Source organism: Ambystoma mexicanum, chromosome 7p, assembly GCF_040938575.1.
Source record: "Ambystoma mexicanum isolate Mex_15411 chromosome 7p, UKY_AmexF1_1, whole genome shotgun sequence".
NCBI classification, from domain to species: domain Eukaryota; kingdom Metazoa; phylum Chordata; class Amphibia; order Caudata; family Ambystomatidae; genus Ambystoma; species Ambystoma mexicanum.
Window position 1 is genome coordinate 375,094,932 of NC_090939.1, and position 20,572 is coordinate 375,115,503.

At 47.4% G+C, this 20,572-nt stretch overlaps 1 protein-coding gene across 2 annotated transcripts in view; it reads right to left on the bottom strand.

Moving 5' to 3' along the window:
- The window catches only part of USP25 (ubiquitin specific peptidase 25), a 1,331,637-nt gene that overhangs the window by 57,761 nt on the left and 1,253,304 nt on the right, over nt 1-20,572 (bottom strand). For both annotated transcript variants that reach the window (XM_069636412.1, XM_069636413.1), the window contains one exon: nt 4,882-5,077. In XM_069636412.1, coding sequence (XP_069492513.1) covers nt 4,882-5,077 — 196 coding nt within the window. The remainder of the gene's footprint in view (nt 1-4,881; nt 5,078-20,572) is intronic.

Genomic DNA, 20,572 nt, shown 5'->3' on the forward strand with positions numbered 1-20,572 from the left:
TTCTTGTGTTTGTCACTACCAGAGAGTCCGGAATAGAATGTCCCCTGATGTACAAAGGGTCAGAAGACGAAGGGCTGAAGAGCTTTTCTATCCGAGGGTTGACCCCTCTGACTAAGGCCGGATTGGAAAGGGAAGGAGTTATTCTTCTCTTTATAGAAGCCAGGAGCGGAATGGACTGGCTGACCGGGGCTTTTTCTTTAATAACTTTTTCTACAAAGTCTATGTCCGGAAGAGTCTCCCCTGTGTCTATTTCAAAATGCGCTGCTGCCTTGCGCAATAGTGCATTAAGTGAAGGCTGGTCATCTATGGGGGAGGTGTTCCCAATAGGTGAGTCCTTGGGAGGAGAAGGGTGAAAGACATCAGGGTCTGAGTGCACTGATGGGGATTGCCAAGGCTGCACTGATGGGGAGTGCCAGGGCTGTGAGGTAGCTGTATCTTCCTCAAAAGCTCCTGCGCTAGTGTAAGGGTCTTCCTCAAACCTCTCCTCCTCATGTTCTCCCTCTCCACCTAAACACTCCTCATCTTCCTGGAGGTATTGCTCCTCTTCAGTGAGGTCATATGCATCTGCATCTATAGAAGGGGGAAACAGCCTAGGAATCTTGACCCTAGGGTCATCCTGGGTCCATTCTCTTGGTCTTTTGGGTGTGGGTGGGTTTTGGCTACCCAAGAACCTCTCCATCTTTTCCATACAAGAATGGAGTCTTTCCAGGGTCTCATGGGGAACCCCTGAATAGTCTAGAGGGGGGAAATCAGTGTTTTTCATCTTCAAAACGCTTCGAACGCTCCCACAACGTCGACGAAAGGTTTCCGTCGCCCTCAGAAAAGCCCTTCGGTAGTTCAGAAGTGCCTTTAGATGGATTGGGCAGTTCCTGGCTACTCTTGTGCTTTTTCGGCGTTTCTATTTCCTTCGGTGCGGTATTCGACGTCTGTTTCGTCGTCCGCTTACGTTTGTCCTCGGAAACAATTCTCGCCAGACTCTCGACGACGAGTTCGTCAGTCGAGGGTTCTGGAGTCGGCGTTGCGCGTTGTTTTTCGACGGCCGCTCTATGGAGCGTTACGTCGGATGTTTTTGAGGTAGCGCCCGTATTAGATGAAAGCCCAATCGCTGGTCGCGGCTGCGTTTGCGGGTGGGGCTTGAGACCCTTGCGGTCTGAGGTCGACGCCGGAGTGCCCTGCGTCCCCTTCGGCGCTGGTGGATCCTTCGTCCTGGACGAAGAAGAGCCGTGGGTTGTGTGCTTAGGCCTATGGGGTCTGTGTGCGTCCTTGTCGCCGGGGTGTTCATCCCCATAAGCAGGGCGTGAGCCGAGCCCGTCGGGGCCGGGGACGGACGTCGAGGAGCGCGAGCGCTCCTTCTGGGGGTTAATGACTTCCGTAACGGACGTCGAGTTATCACCCTCCTCGTCACTTTCTGTAACAGCGGCGGCGGGTGAGGAAATTGACTTCGACATAGCGTAGTCGGCCCACCTCTTAACTTTCCGTTCTTTAAGAGTTCTTGGTTTCAAGAGCTTACAGGCCGCGCAGCTGTCCTCCTTATGATCGAGGGGCAAGCAACGATTACAGAGCTTGTGTTTGTCCTTCCAAGTGTATTTGCCCCTACAGCGTGGGCAAAACTTAAAAGGTGTCCTCTCCATAGCTGAGGCAATAAAAACTGGTGATAACAACCCCAAGGGAAAGATAGGGGAGAAAGAAAGACATTCTCGACGAGAAGGTAAAAGTTTGAAACCCCCACTCTCCCTACTGTATGTTGGCCGGCGAGGCCTGGCCACGTGTTCGGCAGCGCCGAAGGATCTCCTCCATCGAAAACTTGCTCGGCGGAGAAACAGCTTCACAGCTAACGTCGAGGGGAGGGATCTTTAACAATGAGTATATATTAAGGACCGAGGTCCGTAGTAATTGTTTAGCAATGTCTCTCTAGGAGCTCCGCGTAAGGCGACCATAAGCTGGGCGGAAAAAAACAATCTGAGGGACCTCGACGCGTGAGGGATTGTGGGTACAACGCACGTCACTATAGGGATAGTGTTACAGACACGCCTTGTCGACGTCCCCTTTTCGACTACGAAAAACAAAATGCAATACTCCGCAGTGACCACTGGATGTCGGACCTATGCACAGCATGTGATTCTAAGCAGATTAACAAACATCAGAAATATAGATGTATATATATATATATATAAAAAATCGCTAGTTTCAATTTGAGAGCTTCATTTTTCTCTTCTAATTCCTTGAGTAGATGTTCTGTGATTGTTTTTGCTGTATTGATTATCAACATCAGCCAGTCCCTGGTACATTTATTCACTATGTAGGACCAATCTTTCCAGCACTGCAAGTGATCCAGGAAAATTCTGGGTTCGATTTTGATTAGGAGTCCATTGGGTGCAGCGTGCGCTCTGAGGTATTCCGTCATTAGTGTTCCGTGGAGCTCTGTCAGGATAATTTTCTTACGTAAGATTTCCATTCATCTAGGTTGGAGACGGAATGGAGGTTAAGGTCTCCACCTAGGATGGAGGGATTATCTAGGATGCCTTCCACTAACTCTTCAGCAAATGCCAGGTAGTTGCTGTCTGCCATGATGTCCCACACGAGGACAGACTCACCAGTTTGGGCAATGACAATAGATACAGGAAGGTAGGGGATGAGGGAGGGGCAGTGCTAATAGCTACTTACCTCAAGGTAGAGCTCGACTTTGTAGACTGCAGGGTCACGAGGGCCCCATGTCTTATGGTGACTAAATCGCGCTCAACAACCTGACTGGGTTGTTCTAAGAACAAAAACACCTACGGCTCATTCGTGAGTGGATGCGCGGTCCAGAAAGCTTTCCAACCATTACAAATAAACCTGGTAACACTTTACAACGGTGACCGGAATTGGTCTTTACAAAAGATCTCCCATTCCATCTATGTCTCATAGAGGTGAACAGGTCCACCTAATAGGGTCCCCCAAAGGTCAAAGGTGTACGGAGGAACCTCCAGCACAACTCCCACTCATGCGAGAGAGTCCGGCCTGCCCAGGGGATCTGCCACCACTTAGATGGGCTGCCAAAACAAAAATGTTTTTCATTAAAGCCCAGAATCATAGCTTTATTGCTTCCCTGTACATGAGCAGTGACCCCCAAACATCTATCTCTTGTTATGGTAGTGCTTGGTCACCATGTTGTCCATCAGAATCACAACACTTTAGACCCTGATCAAAGCAAGGAAACCTCTCAGGGTTAGCCTGATCGCCACTATTTTAGGTTAATGTGCTACCTTGACTCCAAGCACCATGTCCCGCGGACGTGTAGAGCCCCCAGGTGAGCTCCACAGCTTTTCAGGGATGCATGCATTACAACTCTTTACTCTGGCCAAGGTTGCATGAATGGTTCTCCTGCCTTCAGGTTGTCCCTCCGAGCCCACCACGCCAGATCTTGCGAGAGCAGAGTCTAAACCCGTAGCAAGTGACGTGATGCACATGAACTGAAATCACAGGGACTGGAGGAGTCTCTGCAGTGAAGCATTCCCACGCTGGGGCTCTGCCACCAGGAAAATGCAGGATGCCATTAGACATCAAAGACGAAGAAAGGCTTAAAGAGAAAAGTGTGGTCAGAGAGCAGTGGGAGGATTTTAAGACCCAGATGCTGGAAATATTCACAAAGACTGCAACAGCTATGGCTTTGGCCTTGACATTGATGGCAGTACAGAGACCAGCTGCACCTTTGTCAGCTAGTAGCGGTGCCCATGAGGTTAGTGATTGCATGGCCCATAGCTGAGTCCTTCCGCCTTCTTCAAAAGCCTCAGTGGTTTCTTTGGCACAATACTTTGATAATTGCGCTTTACTGTGTCCCGGGAGGATAGCTAAGCCGCAACGTGCTCACCTTGGAAACAAGACGACACAAAGCAACACAGGTTCGATCCCCGGGTGAGCGCTTGGAAACCTTTGGGTATTAAGCACGTTATAAAGACATATTCCTGTAACAGCATCTCGATGCCCCGGGTCTATGTGAGCGCTTTAAAAATGCAAAAATAAAACATCCTTTTGCGAGCAGCCATTGAGAAATCAGTACTGTGTCTTCCCCAATGTGTGTCCTCGCACCTGTGCTCTCGGATCCCGAGTCTTCGGAGTTCTAGAGGTTTAATGTTGTGTGTATGGGGCAGCAAGATGGGAGGGGTATACCACCACTCTCACAGTTAAACTCCACATCACCAACACATGGCTGGTGCACACCTGGGAGGCTGACACTGCCAGGCATGTTTCTCTCCATTGCATGCAGTTAGGTCTGTGTGTACACCTTAACTTCTGTCCATAGTGACTCCATATTTTCCCTTTGATTTTTACATAGTGAATCCTGAAAATACTGGCCACATTTATAATCCTGGAAATCAGTTTCTTCAATATTTGTGCCCCAACTCGAAATATGAAATTTAACGTAACCATTTTTTGAAATAGAATTCACTCTGAGATGGATACTTCGTCTTGCACGTTTTAGCTGCGTTATAAACAAGATAATACTAATGTTTTCTAACAGAGTGCATACGCAATACTGCTCAACAGACTAAGACTGTGAGCACCTTTTTCAAACAGATTTCGATTGACATTCTAACATGGATGAATTTGTGTTCTCCATAAAATAAACTGAAATCATTTGGATTCCAAAGTTCTGCAGTATTTTAGGGATGATCTCAATGGCCCTTATGTTAACTCTTTCTATATTCTTTAAAACCTATAAATTAAACGGTCCGAAAAGTGATCACAACTCAACAACGACAACTTATCGGTCAAAAAAGCATGCTCTAAACATGTAGAATTAAAGTACCAATGTTGTTTGGTGTTCTTTTTGGCATATTTTAAGTAAACAACTCACTATTGAGCAAAAGATCTACATCTTAATCTCGGAAAAGCACTTACGCTCCATTTCTTGTCCAAGGTACGAACACCAGCGATTTCGCATATCTTCCACAGCAACTATGTCCTTGTCTTCCATCTCATCGACCAGCAGCAAGGGCAAGCAGGGAACGATACATTCGTTCATAATGGCCAGGCCACTATTTACTGCGTGGTCCTCTCCAGTCTCGAACTGGCTAGCAGCATTATCATTTACCTTCTTCATGCCACACCGAAAAAAATACAAATACACGAATCATACAAGAGTCATCTTAAGCTTTCCTCTATGATTCTTACAGTTGACAGTACACATTAAATTAACTGAGCAAATTACAAAACACACTGCAACCGGTTAATATTACAAATGTGATACATATCAGGTGAGGTCCCAAGGATTGTCTGGAGCAACTCGGGAAACATCAATGACTAAACCCAGTATACATGATTTAACCTATACTTGATAAATTAACTAAACAATCTATGTTTCATTAGCTTAGTCCACAAAAACTTAAAATGCTTATTTTGAATCAAGGAGACAAAACAAATCGGGAAATACAACAGGTGAATACAAATGTCACTCAGCTATTACTTACGTATAACGAGATGAAAACTAGATAAACATATAAATGAAGAGTCACTAAAATATTCTCATGCTTCAACAGAGCAACCAGACAAATGCACACTGTGAGGTATGATTCATATTACAAAATCATTAAGTTAAGGTATACATTGTCATACTGAAGTACTAATTAAACGAAAGGAGCCGAGCTGCAGAATAGTCCTGGTATGCTTGCAGCATACCATCAGTACTCCAGCAGTAAAGATCACCAGAGAAACTCTTGTATATGGCATGCAATGCCCATCATGTGCCTCCTTTACGGCTTAAGACTGGGACACTTGCCAGACGCCACTACCACCTTGTAGTTTATGCTATTAAGTATTTATACCACACACTTCTCCACTGTAGTGGTCTTACGGCTCTGGACCTTGTTTGGGATGTGGTGCATTGTGACACTGCCAGGGTATCATTAGACATTGGTCTGAAAATATAAAAGAAGGCGGCTTTGACTTGAATGGGTGATTACCAAGATGACAAACAACTTAGTGGGGAAAACATGTTGTGATGAGGAGGAATCATGGTTGTGTTAGCTGGGCTGTGTGATTTTTTTTTTTTTTAACTGAATAGTTACTGGTAAGCATGAGAGAAAGTCAAAGCAATGTGCAGCCAATTCTATTAACTGTGATGACAGTATCTAGACCAGATACCTGGTGCTAAATAGGGTTGGTGTGTGGTTGTGTGATTGGCTTCACAGGTGCTCAAGTGGGCCCTAGTAACGTGGAGGCTTTAACCAGCTTAATATTCTAATATAAACACCTGCAACAGGGGAGTGAACTAGGGTTGGTAAGTCAGACGACCGACGTGTCAACGCCAAGAGGTGGACGTGTATAGGTGAATGTGTGGGCAGTGAGGGAGGGGCGGGGGGAGAGAAAGCAGTGACAGAGGAGAAGGCGAGATAAAATGGAGTCCAATAATAATATGTTCTTGAGCTGTGAGCTGGGTGAAGTTCAATATAACTTTAAGGAGGCTGCTGTTTATAGAGAAGGATTGTAATGTCTTCATCATACTGGAATGGTTTAAAGTCTCTGAGTTTCTTTGGTTCCTGAGTCTCATACAGTCCTAATCTCATACAGTCCTAATCATGTAAGTCCAGATGTTCCAAAGGCCAGTTCCAATGTAAGGCAAGTCTAATCTTTCTAACAAATTGACGTATTTACACATCACCAGCACAAGCACCTCTGTTACCGGTCCTCCTTAGTGCTGCACAATAATCTTATGGCCGAGTCGCACGAGAAATTCAGTCCAGCTGTTCACATAGTCTTTTCCATAGCACTATGCTGCATTTATCCCTCAGCTGTAGATGGTTTTCGTACGGGTTCAACTATCACTTGCGCTAATTTTCCTCTTGTAGACCAGCTCCACATAGCATACAGCTGAGTACCATGAAAAATCTGGTCCAGTTGTCACCGACTCTACCAATACATTATACACTCACCAGTCCTCAGCTTCTTACGTTCCTACCCTAGAAACCTAATTGCTTCAATTTCTTAATGGTTCCAAAGTACTGTGTACGGATCCTCATTACAACTATATTCCCATATTCAATATGTGTGTATAAAATATAATATTCATACCAAGTAAAACATACCCAGCTGAGCTATACAACAAAACTAAACACTTTAAATAAATTAACCAGTTCTCAAGTCCAACCTACCCAGTTGGTGGCTGCTGAATTTGTTAACTGAAGGGGCACAAATATTTTCCCAAAAAGTAACAGTGTAGTGAAGGAGCCCAAACCAACCAAGCAGGATTCCAGGAGGAGGAGGGTAGGGGGGGAAGAGGGGTTAACATTGTGCATTTTACAGCACACTAAGTAAATACTTGGTAAAATGCAAGACACTTTCCAACTGGTTTTGTAGGCCAACTCGTCAAAATATCCAATGAGTATTTCCCAATCCATTTTCATGACGCCTTTGACTCACAATATAGGCCAGTACAAAAACATGTTCACGCTGCCTGTGCCCGTACATTTCTATGCTGGCTGCACCAATATAGGCCAGTATTCCCATATAAGAGAACACACTCATGTTTGTTTTGCACATAATGCCAGTAATAATACTAAAGGAAAATGTGTCCATGATGGTTCTGCTAGTACATGATAGTAATCCAACGTGAGAACATACTCCAGTTGGCTTTGCCATTAATAATGCCATGCCACAATATGAAAACATGTCAAAACTAGCTGCAACAAAATGCCAGTATAGCCAAGTAATAACACATAATGCTTGCTTTATCATAGATGTTCAGTAGAAAGTGGTGTGCCAAATAAATTGCTAAACTTGCTAAACCAGAATGCCAGTCTAGCCTTGTAGTAGCCCTTAGCATGCAAGATTTATCAAAGATGTCCATTAAAAAAATAATGCCGTCACATCATCATTTTTTACTGGACAGCTTTGATTTTGCTGGCATTCTTCCCACCTGCAAATCAGTGGCCAAGACTAGCCCAAACACACACCACCACCCACACCGTCTATAGCCACTATTTGCACGTGGGCGAAGGACGGTCAGCCAATCAGGTGGCTGGAACAGCAGGCAAGAATTCACAATCCCTGCCCACTGTCCAAGCCACTCAAGGCCCTTCCCGGTTGGTGCTTTTTTTTCTTCTTTTTTTTATCATTGTGGGGAGGCAACAAAGTGCCTCGCCCTGTTGCCTCCCCACCCTTTCACATACACCTGTGGGACTAGAGCATTGGGCTCCGGTCCCCGGAACTCCTCCCGTCTGGCCGCCATACACATGGAAAAGGGACTTTGGCAGCAGACATCTTTTTTTTTCTTCATTTTTCATTGGGAGATCGGCATCGCTAGCAGCGCAGATCTGATGAAAAATGTTGAATGCCATTTACACCCCGGACGAACCGCAGGGTGCGAATGGCTTTCATGCCCTGCCAGGAGGGCGTACATGGCCTTTTAACAGCTGGTGGGCCGTTAAAGGCCATGTCTGCCCGCCTGGCAGGGCATGAAAACCATAATGTGGCCAACCGATACCTGAAATGGTTTGAAGAAAAATAGATCTATAGTAAAACACAATCTAGACCAACGGCACCTCCTTCTTTGGAAAAGGTTTATTGATGAGATTGTCTGAGAGGGAAGCGAGAACAAAACAAATACATGTGTTTATTAATATTCATCAACCACATAAGTAGGCAATAATTTAACTTTTAGGATATCGCGATTTATGCAGAAGAGTCATCAATAAAGGTCAAACCATACTCTAAATCCATGGATATTGATTCCCTGTTAACAACGATAGTTTTCATCCAAAAGCTCAAAAGTACAGCCTAACGTCTGAACAGTTCCTATTAATATAACAACATAGTTCCAATAGGGCCCCTATGGAAGAACAACCAGAACAAAACTGTAAAAACAAATGGACAAAAAATGTACCCAAAGACAATAATCAACAGGACATTGAAGAGGGCCTGAAATAATAATCGAGAGGCCCTACTAGAAGGTAGAGCAAATAAAATGAGTGATTATAGTATTTCATATGCCAAGCACATTCTAACATTTTACTTTTAGGACACAACATATAACACTGAAACATTGGAACATTTCAAACAATGGAACTTATAAACTCAAACAGCCCAGGTTCCCTTACAAAAAAGCAGTAGCATACTTTAGACTTTAATAATGAACAGACATAGCTTTAGAAAAAACATACCCCTAGCCCTTTATTACTGAAACATGGGACCTACCCTTAGTTGGAACACCATCTGCATGATAACTGTGATATACACGTACACAGCACAGATGTGTTAGTAGACTTGAGATGAAAGTGAATACAGCATACACAAACACATTGTAATACAACGGTGGCAAAACACTAGATAACACGCTCATGCAACAACAGATATATAAGAATCCCCATAACAAAAAGGCAAAACTCCAATCAAATAGCACAGGAGTTATAGCCACAACGACGTGACAACAGACTCCCATGTGACACATTTTGTGGAACAGCCACACACACACGGAGGAAGATGTGAGAGGACCTAGTATGCATTTTAAGAAGTTAATAGTGAAGAACGAAAACTGCATACATGGGAGCAACGGTTGATCTTTAAAACACCAAGTCACTTTGTGCATTTGTAGAGCGCCTTATATACCATTGGTATGATCTCAAAGCACTGTGGGTTGAACGCCCTTGGGGACCGTAGTCCAAGTCAGTGGAGAGAGCAGGGTAGCATATAGTGCTTAGGTGCACCCGGCAGAGGTAACTGCGTTCTAACAGACTATTGATGTGTTCAAAGGGGTAGTGTAGGTATGTGTGCAGCTAGGCCGAAATTGATCGAGGGGTATAGCTGCATTATATTGTTTGTTGGTGTAAAGTAGAGATTGAGCATATTGGTAAGAGTGAGTGTCGGTAACTTGCTGGTTTGAGGCCCCTGTTCCTGGTTACTTTCCGGAACACGATGAGCTGCCCGTGTCTGTCCTGTTGGTTCGCGGGAGTGGATATCCAAGAGAGATTCTCTGACTGGTGCCAGGTATGTTGTGTTTGCCTGGTTGGCAGGTCCTTGTTTCTGAGGCTCTGTTGTAGGTGTCAGAGGGCCCATGTTCCTGTCCCTTGTCATAGTTTATGGCTGGTGGCTGGGTAATTCCTTACACGTTTGGGTTACAGGTCTGGAATTATATCGCAGCAACATTGTCCCATCGAGAGCCGGGGTGCTGGAAAACTGATTGGATGGAGGCCATAGTGCATAATTCTCAGGCGAGTCCAATTAAGCATAGTTGTTATAGTGCATCGGGTGGGGCCATTCTTAGCCTTACTCCTTGGTAGGCCAGGCTTGCCTGACTTGAGCATATACCGCCATGTGTCCCAGATGGCCGACATGAAATGGCCCAAACGTAATGTTTGAAAGAAAGGTGCTATGAGGCTCTGCAGTATTGGCTCTGTGGGTGGATTCCCAGATAGGTAGAGCCATATAATTATAGTGATGTCAATTCTTAGGTATGGAATCGCGGGCCATGAGATTGGGAGCACTGAGCGGGGCATGGCCCACTTGTTGGCGCAAGGTCATTGTTGAAGAGCGAGTGTGCGGAGAGCCAACAGCTACATAGCCCCGAGCCGGCTGGTCTTTTGAGCCGGCTTCCATGCCCTGACTGTTCCGGTTTCCGTGATGATGCCTTATCAGCCAACTTCCGTGGCCCGGCTGTTCCTACCTTCGAGATAATGACATTCTAACCGAATTCAGGCCATTGGTGGAGGATTTGATGGCCTTAGGCGGTCCCTTTCATGGTTTGGGGGGTGGGGGGAAGGACAGGTTTTCAAGGCCATTTAGTCCTGGTTGTGTCTAATGTGGGGAGGAAGTGAGTTCGACAGTGCTGGTGCCAAGGTAGAGTAGGTGGACTATCCAATCCTGGATGAATTAGAGGCTGGGAGCACTAGCAGGAGGGCTGTGCTGTACCTTAGGGTTTGTGTTGGGAAGTAGGGCATAATTTTCTCTTGGAGCTATGCCGAAGCGGTCTTGTGCACTGCTCGGTGGGTGATGCATAGGATTTGGAAAGCACTATGAGGTACAACGGTTCAGCTACATTAACATACTTTCCTTTTCCTCCCTCCTAAATCTTTGTGCACATCTGATGGATTCCGGATTGGCAATATATGAACACAAAGCATGAAGACCAGCCCCCACGACGACATTATGTGTTCAACAAGGGTGTTTGTTCTGAAACATTCCCATATATCTGTAGAGAAACATGAGCCCAATAACTTAAGGGGAAGGTGGCTTTTGTTAGCTACACGTAAAAGAGTGACCAACAAAAACAGGGTGGCAGCAGTGAAGTTTCCATGCTTAACACGGCAGCCCTCTCTTTTTTACCACAATCAAAAAGCATACCAATCTTCCAATAATATAAACCTAGCATAATGTTTTCCCAAATTGCAGCACACATGGAGTCCCTGCGAATGTTGAGTCAATCCTTCTCAATTTATGCCCCAACCACATTTCTATTTTTTATTCCTAACCACAAATTAATGAGTTGACTTTTGGGACATTTAAGAATTCTAATAGCATGTTAGTTTGTTCACATGGAGAACATCGCACTACAAGTAAAATCAGGAACTCATTTGATCAAGCAAGAAACAAGATTATGCAAGGTAAACGATCTGTCTGAACAGAAACAGTACTGCTTCATTACGTGATACAGAGATAGATCTTTGAGCATAAAAGTTCTTTTTAAACCATTAGAGTTGTTCCCAGCAAAAAAAAAAAACAGTGAAAGGAGCCTCTTTAGAAGAATGTAATGCGAGTCACCCAGACACAAGGTTTGACAGACTACAGGTATGTGGATGAGTATCATGAGAGCTAGAACCTTTATGCAATTTCTCTCTTCTGTCTCTCCCCCCCTCACCGACCCCCTCAATGGGCTGTTCAACACTGGACTGACTTCACTCCCACCACCCAAGAACCCTAGTAAACACTGACAAATCTGAGGATGTCGTCCCTTCTCCCCTAGGGCGAGACCTTTTCCATGGTGTCAGGGCAGTGCTTCCAGAGTACAATAGTCCCCGTGGGTGTGGTGAGCCGAGGGAGGATCACATGGGGAAGGAAGCCCCCTATGGGATTGGGGCAAGCCATTCTCAGTGAACGCGGCATGCCCCCGCTTTAATACAGGCAACCCATTCTCTAATGCCAAGTCCTCCTTCCCCCTCTTTAGCTAGAGCCAATGTGTTCTTTGCCAAATCAGTCAACCTAATATACTTCACAAGATTGAAGTACCAAATAATACCAAGTAACTTACATCTGGTTTTAAAAGAAGTACTGTGAAGAAGATGACAGAGTACAAGGCTCACTCTAGAGAAGCAGAGTGAGCAGTCTAGCTTCTCACGGGATGTCATTGGCTCAAACAAATGCAATAATCCAGTGCAGGAGTTCAAAGGTAACCCAGCTCAGACGCAAGAGAAGAACAATCCGAGTAGGAACTACAGGACCCATGCACCATGCGAGCAGATAAGAGCCGAAAAGTGAAGCCCTGAATGGAGGAGAAGGAGAACAGGAACCAAAGCAGCTGCTTGGGAAATGCTGGTACTTGCAACGAAGAAGCAGACAGGTGCGCAGGTTACCCGAGAGGCATTAGAGGTTCGGGGAAGCAAGGGGGTGAAACCAGAAGCTGTAACCAGAGGGTCTGGGACCGCGAGAAGGGGTTTCTAGTGTGGTACCCACACCCATATGAAAGTGAAAATGTAAGAGGGTGTGGGACCGCAAAGAATAAGGATATGGGACACTGAAAAGACATTGCAGGTCTGGGTCCCAAAACCATATGGAAATCAAAGTATAAGGAGAGGTCTGGGACACTGACAATAAGCAAGATAGAGGAATCGTATCTGTGGCAGGAGAGTGAATCAAACAGATACAAAAACGAATTGTGAGTCTGGGACCCATACCCATATGAGAAGCTGAGAATAAGAGGGTCTGGGACCCTGATTGTAAAAGGAGCAAACAAGGAAGAGTTGTATGCTTGGCAGGGAAGTAAACCAAGCAGATACAATGCTGCACTGTGAGTCTGGGATCCACACCCATATGAAAGGCAGAAGCCTACAGTAACTAGGAATAAGTGGGTCTGGGACTTATTGAGAATAAGAGAGCTCCCATCAGGAACCTGTTTGCCCATGGCAGTATACGCCTCTGAGATATCCTGGAACATCAACGGGCGATAGAAGCTTTGAAAGCCTGGGTGCCGGGAGACGTGCCCCCAAAAGTGATGAACAAAGTCTCCAACTCCCTGAAGGATTTTGTCCGAGAGAGATAGAACTTGAGCACTCGAGTTCCAAGGAATGTAAAACCCATTCACCCACCGAATGCGGGTACGGAAAGAAAACCAGCAGGCAGATTTCTTGATTCAAATGTAAAGGAGTGACCTCCTTGGGAAAGAGATTTGGATGAGGACCCAAGATGACCTTGTCGTTATGGAACGTGGTGAAGGGCTTGTATGAAAGCCTGCAGCTCGCTAGCCATGCATGCCGAAGTGAGAGCCACCAATAGCACTGTCTTCAGTCTCACCAGCCAGATGGCCACTGAGGCCATCGGATTGAAGGGCTTGCACTGCAATGCCACAAGAACCACATTAAGGTCCTAGACCGGATGCAGCCTATGTACCGGAGGAAAAAGCCTGGACAACCCTGTGAGGTGGGCCTTAACCACTGGGTTGGCCGCTGAAAAAACATGCTCTGGGGAATTCTTGAGGGCCCCAAAGACCCAGAGCCAGAGTGCCCGCAACCCCCCGATCAGGACCCGAAGATCACTGTGGATTCATTGGCGACTGCAGAGGAGACTTTGGTTGTACAGGAGGAGGAGGAGGGCTCTGAAGTGCTGGCAGGGCCTGGACCAGAGGAGGAACAGACAGTGGCACTGGAAGTGCCAGAGGAACCGGCGGAGGCCTAGGAGACATGACCTGTGGAATCACTTTCTTGACGATACCCTTAAAGAGACTCGTCAACTGCAGGTCCTTCAGAAGCGCTGGCTCTCCTTTCCTGATCGAAGCATCTAGGCGCCTGGGCAAGTAGCCGTAAGGTTGCGAGGAGTAGATGAAACCCTGTGGAGACCAACCGCCTCTACCGTAAGGTCTGCCACCGCTTCCGGAGGGAATGAGACTGGAACCCTCTTGCCTGGCACACTCTGTGGGCGACGGACAAGGCAGGTCTGAATCCAAGATGTTTGCCGGCATAGCAGGATCTGACGTGTTCTCGCCTGCCGTCTTGGGGCCATGCGCCACGCCTTGAGCGGGAGGGCGGGAAGGCCCTGTGCTGACTCAGACATGGAAGGGCACTCCTTGGTCCTGGAACCTGAAGCAGAAGAGTCGACCTCTGAGATGGCTCTGGTAGGCTCAGAGCCCTCAGCCCACAGGCGATTCGAATCGCCCTGCACAACAACCTCAAAGGCGGATCTGGTAGTCTGGGTGCCTTCAGCTACAAAGCTGGTAGTCGTGATGGATCGTGCTACGGACTGACTATTGGAGGTATAACAATCACTTGCCCAGTGGGGCAGAAGAGGAGAACAAGCTTGATCGCGACTCCGTGGACCGCCCAGAAGAGACCCTCGGCTTGGGAGTGTGAGAACCCAGAGGGTGTCTCACCCCCTAGTCCCCGGGGATGTCTGTCTCAGGGGGCCAGAGCACGGCCATCACCTTTAGATCCAGACAATGGGGGTGGACCAGTGCAGGAGGATCACCTGGGTGAGGGGTCTTCGGGGGTGAGGCAGCTGATGGTGAGACGTGGCATTCCCTCCTATTTTGTTTATCCAACCCATTCTATGTTTTAGGATGCTCCGAGGTCCCAACTCCCCCCCCCCCCTTTTTTTTACACAAACACTGGGCCAAGGAAGCAGGTGACAGAGTAACATTAACTTTCACACATCGTACTGGACATGTCCCGGTAATCGGGTGAGGCAAAGTCAGGCACTTAATTCTAAGTGCATACACCTGATAGCAATTAGCTCTCCTCACACGAATAAAAGGCAGAACCCAAAGACACACATTGAGCAAGGCAGAACATGAGTATGAGCAGGTCTTTTGGGACAAAGGCAAACCTACTGGAGCAGAGAGAGTTCCCTACTGGAGGTCATTGCCTCCAACAGACTGTAAAAGATATGTGGAGAAGGCCATATCCCGCAAGTGAAAACTGAGTTGTGTTTCAAGGATACCAGCAACCCTCCTGGGTGAACGTCAAAGTTGGGGAGGCAAGGCCAAGCCTGTGGTGCTAACCTTGACTCATGAATTGGGAATAGCAAAACCAAGAAAGAGACTCACACAGGCAGCGAGTTGGCAAGCGACCTGAAAGACTGGTGTGTTCAAGTTTGAAATAACATTTTATCACAAGTGAAGGCTGCATGCGTGTGAATTAGACGCGAGGAAAGGCAGACCTGTGAATGAACTTTGAAGTAAAAGACATCTGCGAGATCAGTGATACTAAGTAACAGAGTGGTCCGGCGAAAGGAAGTAGCCCACTCGAAAATCTCAGTGAAAAGTAAATTGCTCGAATAAATAAACCTGAATTAACAGCGAAAGTGATATAAAAAGAGGTTTAACTCCTAGAGAAGGGGAGAGTGAAAGTTGAACTGTAAATTTAAAGTCGAAGTGGTCCTGAAAAATAAGCCACGAACATTCAAAAGTCTTTGACATCCGAAAGTGGCCCGAGCCTGACAGAGGGAGACCCAAAGTGAAATAAGCTTGGGGAAGGGAGCCCTCTCCCCCCTGCAAGTCAGTGTTGAACTTTATTGTGAACCTTTTGGTTGAAACATTATTTTGGAAGTCGAGAAAAGAGACTTAAATGTGGAAGTCCAGACGGGCCTCAATTCACGTTTATTGGGTTGGAAGCCGAGGCAGAGTAGGTCATCCTGCCTACAGGGACAGCCTTACTCCGTGAGGTCTAACAACGTGGGGAGGAGAGCTGGTTCAACCACATTTATTCATTTGAACACAGATTTTTCCTTTTGCATACATTTCTCCTTTTTACACTTTTTTGTACAATAGATAGGGCAGGCATTAGGTTTTGTTAGCATAGGCCATTTTGATTCGACAGACTCCACAAGGATTGTGTTATTTATTATTTGATGGTTGAGACTACTCCCATATTAGTTATAGGGCAGAATAGGAGTTTCTCCAACCCCAACCATTTCAATAAAGGTTTTACAAATTGTACCTATTGTGTCAGTGTTATAATGTGATACCATGCCTCCCCTACAGGAGCTAGTAGCCTTGCCGGCCTCAGGTCTGTTGACGGAATGCCAGGAAGGGCCCCTGGGCCCAGCAGCTCGGGAGCCGGTAGCCTTAACAGCCTTGGGTCTACCAGAATCCAAGGTACCCTTTCCAGTGGAAAGCCCCAGGAAGGATTCTCCGTGCTGAGGAGCCGTACTAAACATAGGGCCTACCTTGTCTTGACGTGGGGTCCTGGATACAAACTCTAAGATGACCAGGAGGAGAAGCATGGAAGATCTCCCTCCAGCGTGAAAGACGATTCTTCAAGGCCCGGTGATGGGGCGCGCTGCAAGCCGCGCAGGCATCCCGGCGGTTGACGGGCCCCAGGCACCCAAGACAGAGTGCATGGGGGTGCGAGGCAGGGATCGAGCTATTGCAGGATGCACATCTAGTGAAGCCGACATGCGCCGGGGGAGGCGATGCACCGAAGGGAGATGAAGATTCAAAAAGCAAAGACCGGGGAGCATGCAGAAGTTGAAAAGTCTCCACGCTTAGCTGCCAGGTCTGACACGGTCTGTGCGGAAAAAGGGACTGAGCTGAGGCGCTGGACGGCAGGGTCTCGGGGGGCGCTTCTACTCCTGGAGCCTCACACCCACACACTATACTAGATTTAAAGGGGAAGCTCAATTTTTCACTGCTGAGGTTTCCAGTACCATCCCCATGTTGGGGGACACCCACAAGGATGAAGGAAAGGGGACAGGATGTATGAGTAAGGATGCATTTCGGGTCACTTCCTTTCTCTCATTCTGAGCCGTGACCATTGTCCCTTTCACTTCTGTCACCGGCAGGGGTGTGGTCTCGTATCTGGAGTCTGTCTTCTTGTGCATCCTCTGCTTTACTAGGACTTCATCACCTTCACTGAAACCTTTAATTTTTGCCCCTCTCTTCCAGTCGGTCCTTTACCTCACCAGCTCTTTCCCTTTTGCATATGTCGGCTTCCGTAACTTCCACTTCTCCTTCTGTCTGTTTCGACGCCGCTTGGGAAAGCCTCGTCTTTGCCCTGTAAGCTATCATCAAGTCGCACGGTGGCACCACTGTGGTGCTGTGAGGCGTGTTACTATACTGCCGGAGCATTCTGCACAGGGCTTGCTGTATCAGGATTCTTTTGATCATGCCCTTCTGAACCGTCCCATTTATCGATGCCATGAACCGCTCCGCCATGTCATTGGCCTAGAGCCACAGAGGTGTAATCTTCTGATGCACAAACCCTAGGTGCTTGACGAATGTGTCAAACTTGTGGCCATTGAATGGCAGCCTGCTGTCGGTTTTCACTGTGTGGGGGATGCCCCACTCGCTGAAGACTTCATCAATAATCCCAACGACTTGAGTGAACGCAGTGGAGGCTTTCCTCTTTACGATGGGAAACCTTGAGAACTCATCAATGATGATCAGTAAATCTCCTGTTTCCAGCGGCCCATAGAAGTCCATTGCGACCCTGTGCCACAATCTCTCGGGAATCTCAGTCACTTTTGGATGTGCACTGGCACAGGAAGCACTTCCTGACTGCCTCGTTCACCATGTCATCCATGAACGGGAACCATATGGTCCGTCTATCTTCTTGGTGGTTTCCACCACCCTGGTGTCCTTCGTGCGCTGTCAGCACTAAGCTCTTCCTAAGGGTTGGCAGTATAACCAGGGGCATCCCCTTAACAGTATGCCTTGATCTGACATGGACATGCTCTGTGACGAGTTTGACCAGTCGTTTTATCTCCCTTTTGTTAGCGCCCTGGTGGTGTTGTAGATGTTGCTTGCGATCCTTCCACTTATTGATGCTGGTCAGTTCCATGGCCATGACGAGGGACGGGTCTTCCTGTGATGCTTTCGCTAAACCTTCCATTGTCAACGTTGGGGGTTGCGTATTTGCCGTGATGTAGCATATTCGGGTGCATTAAGATTTAATCAGCTGGGGGGTTGTTAAAAAGACCAGACCACAGTTAGAATCTCCTTCTCAGACTGGGAGAACACTTTTTCAGTATGGGACAGTGCCAGACTGGCATAGGGCACGACGTAGCTCGTCAGAGCGTCAATCTGTTCATGCTGGGCCAGTATGGCCTCCAGCCCCATGGATCTTGAACAGTACCTCCCCCCCACCCTCCAAGCCTAAAACATATTGGACATACGCCAGTTGTGTGGGTGCCGGTAGCTTGTTGATGGTACGTACTTTCTCTTGACAGGTTGCATCCTCTGGCCCGAGAATATGTTTCTGTAGAATTGTAGTTTGTCCTTTTTGACGTTGCACTTCTTGTAATTCAGAATGAGGCCCACCTTTCACAGAATGTCGCACACTGACAAGAGGGCCTGGTCATGCTCTTCTTGGATGGTCCCGTAGACCAGGATGTCAGAGTAACTAAACGCCGACCTGAATGGACTCAATAGTTGATGAATGGCCTCCTGAAAAATCTCGGTGGCTGACAAGATCCCAAAATGCAGGTGTTTTTGGCAAAACACAGCCCTTCCTGTGTGGAGAACATTGTGATTGGTCTCGACTCTGGGTGTAACTCCAACTGATAACCCTGGTTGAGGTCTAGTTTGGAGAACTTCGGGGCTCGGTTCAGTTGGACAATCATGTCTTCAATCTTTGGTCTTGGGTGTCTCTATCACTGCGTTGACCACCCTCATGTCAATGCAGAGTCTGATTTTGTCTCCGTCCTTCGGCACCACCACCAAGCGCGAGATCCATGGCACTGGGCCTGGCACTTTTTCGATATCATTGTGTATCAGTTGTTGCAACTCTCGATACACTAACTGCTGCAGGTGAAATCCTACCCTCCTGGTGTACTGCGGCGCAGGCCGTACACTTGCATCAATGTGTAGTTGCACCACTGTGCCCTTCAGCTTCCCTAGCCCATGGAACAGATCAGGAAATGCTTGTTTGATGGCCTCTTTCCACCATTGTCACCCTAGTCATGTGGGAGACATTCTGACGGCAGGGCCCCGCTGCATCAGACCACTCTGTTCTCTTGAAAAGCTCCTTCGCCTAAGCAGACCTTTCCCGCTGATGGGGCTTCTAAGCACATGTATAGTTGTGTTCATGTCTTCCCATTGTGTGATAATGTTCTCTGGAATTGCTCAAAGGATGGTAACGGTGCGTTGCCCCCCCCCACTGGAAAATGCACCCTTTTACTGTCAGCTCTCTCTTGTCTCCAGTCTGTAGGAATTCCTGTTCCCCATTATATTTACAGTGGTGCATGTGTCAATCAAGAAGCAGTGAGTCGCCTCTCTGAGTTTCACCATCACTTTCGGGAGGGTGCACTCCTTTCTGTGTATCAAGTTGACAAATTCATCATTGTAGTTCCTGCACATATTCGTCGTATTCGTTATACATGTCCTCAGGATAGTCGTATTGTTCCGGGAAGTAGCCAGTGTGAGAGGTCTGTTCTTCGTAGTGGGCCTCTTCATAGTCCACACCTTGGTCCATGGCCCTTATTGTTATCCTTGGCAACTGAGGGTAGACGGCAGTCTCCACAGAGCGTGTGGGCTATGTCCGGTGATGGGTTGCCACCCCGTGGGCAACGGCTGCGTCCCGGTCAGGAATGGCCTCCCTTCTCGGCAGACGGTGGAAGTGCCCTTCCCTACCGCACTCCGAGCATAGTTGGCTGATGGCCAGGCAGGTCCCAGTGTGCGGGAACACCTGGCCACATCAAAAGCATGTCCATGGTGGGTGAGGACCCATCTTCAACTGCGAGTACTCGACTGTCGGCGGGCCCCTCGTCATGGTACGGCTGTGTGCAGGCCCCTTAGCAGCATCTCTGGTTGCCGAGAAGGTGGCTGTAGTCTCCTCTTTCTCAGCTTTCTTCTTGGGTGTTTCCATTGCACTTGCTTGTGCACCCTGATGCCTGTGGGCTACGGCGGGTTATAAGCGCAAACGTAACATCTACACAAGTTTGTGGACCCTCGCATCGCTATGACCTGATCTTTCAACAGTGGCTTCTTTAAAAGTTGTTTCTGGAGTGCTGACGATACGCAATCCTAGATGATGCAGAGCAGATGGCCTCATCATCTAAAAATTGTGGAAATTGGCAGTGGACCAGTTTCTGCCAGAGCTGGGTCATGAAGTCTTCCAGTGTTTTATGTGAAGATTGTGCACACTGGTTGAAAGCGTACCTCTCATAGTCTATGGGCTGTATCACCAGCTTTTTGTTCAGGGCAGTGTATAGAAGGCATGGTATCAAATAGTGAAGACGGACACAAGTTATCACAGTTCCGGTCATAGCTGGTCAAGTGGCACAGCGAGTAGAGCGCTCGCTTTGACATCCGTGCAGAGCTTGCTAACGCAGGTTCGAATCCTGGCAGGGCCAAACTCAGCCTTTCAGCCTTCTAAGGTCGATAAATGAGCACCACACATCTTGGGTAATAATAAGCAGCGCTCAGATACCTGAGGGTTCGTAGCGCTATATAAATGCG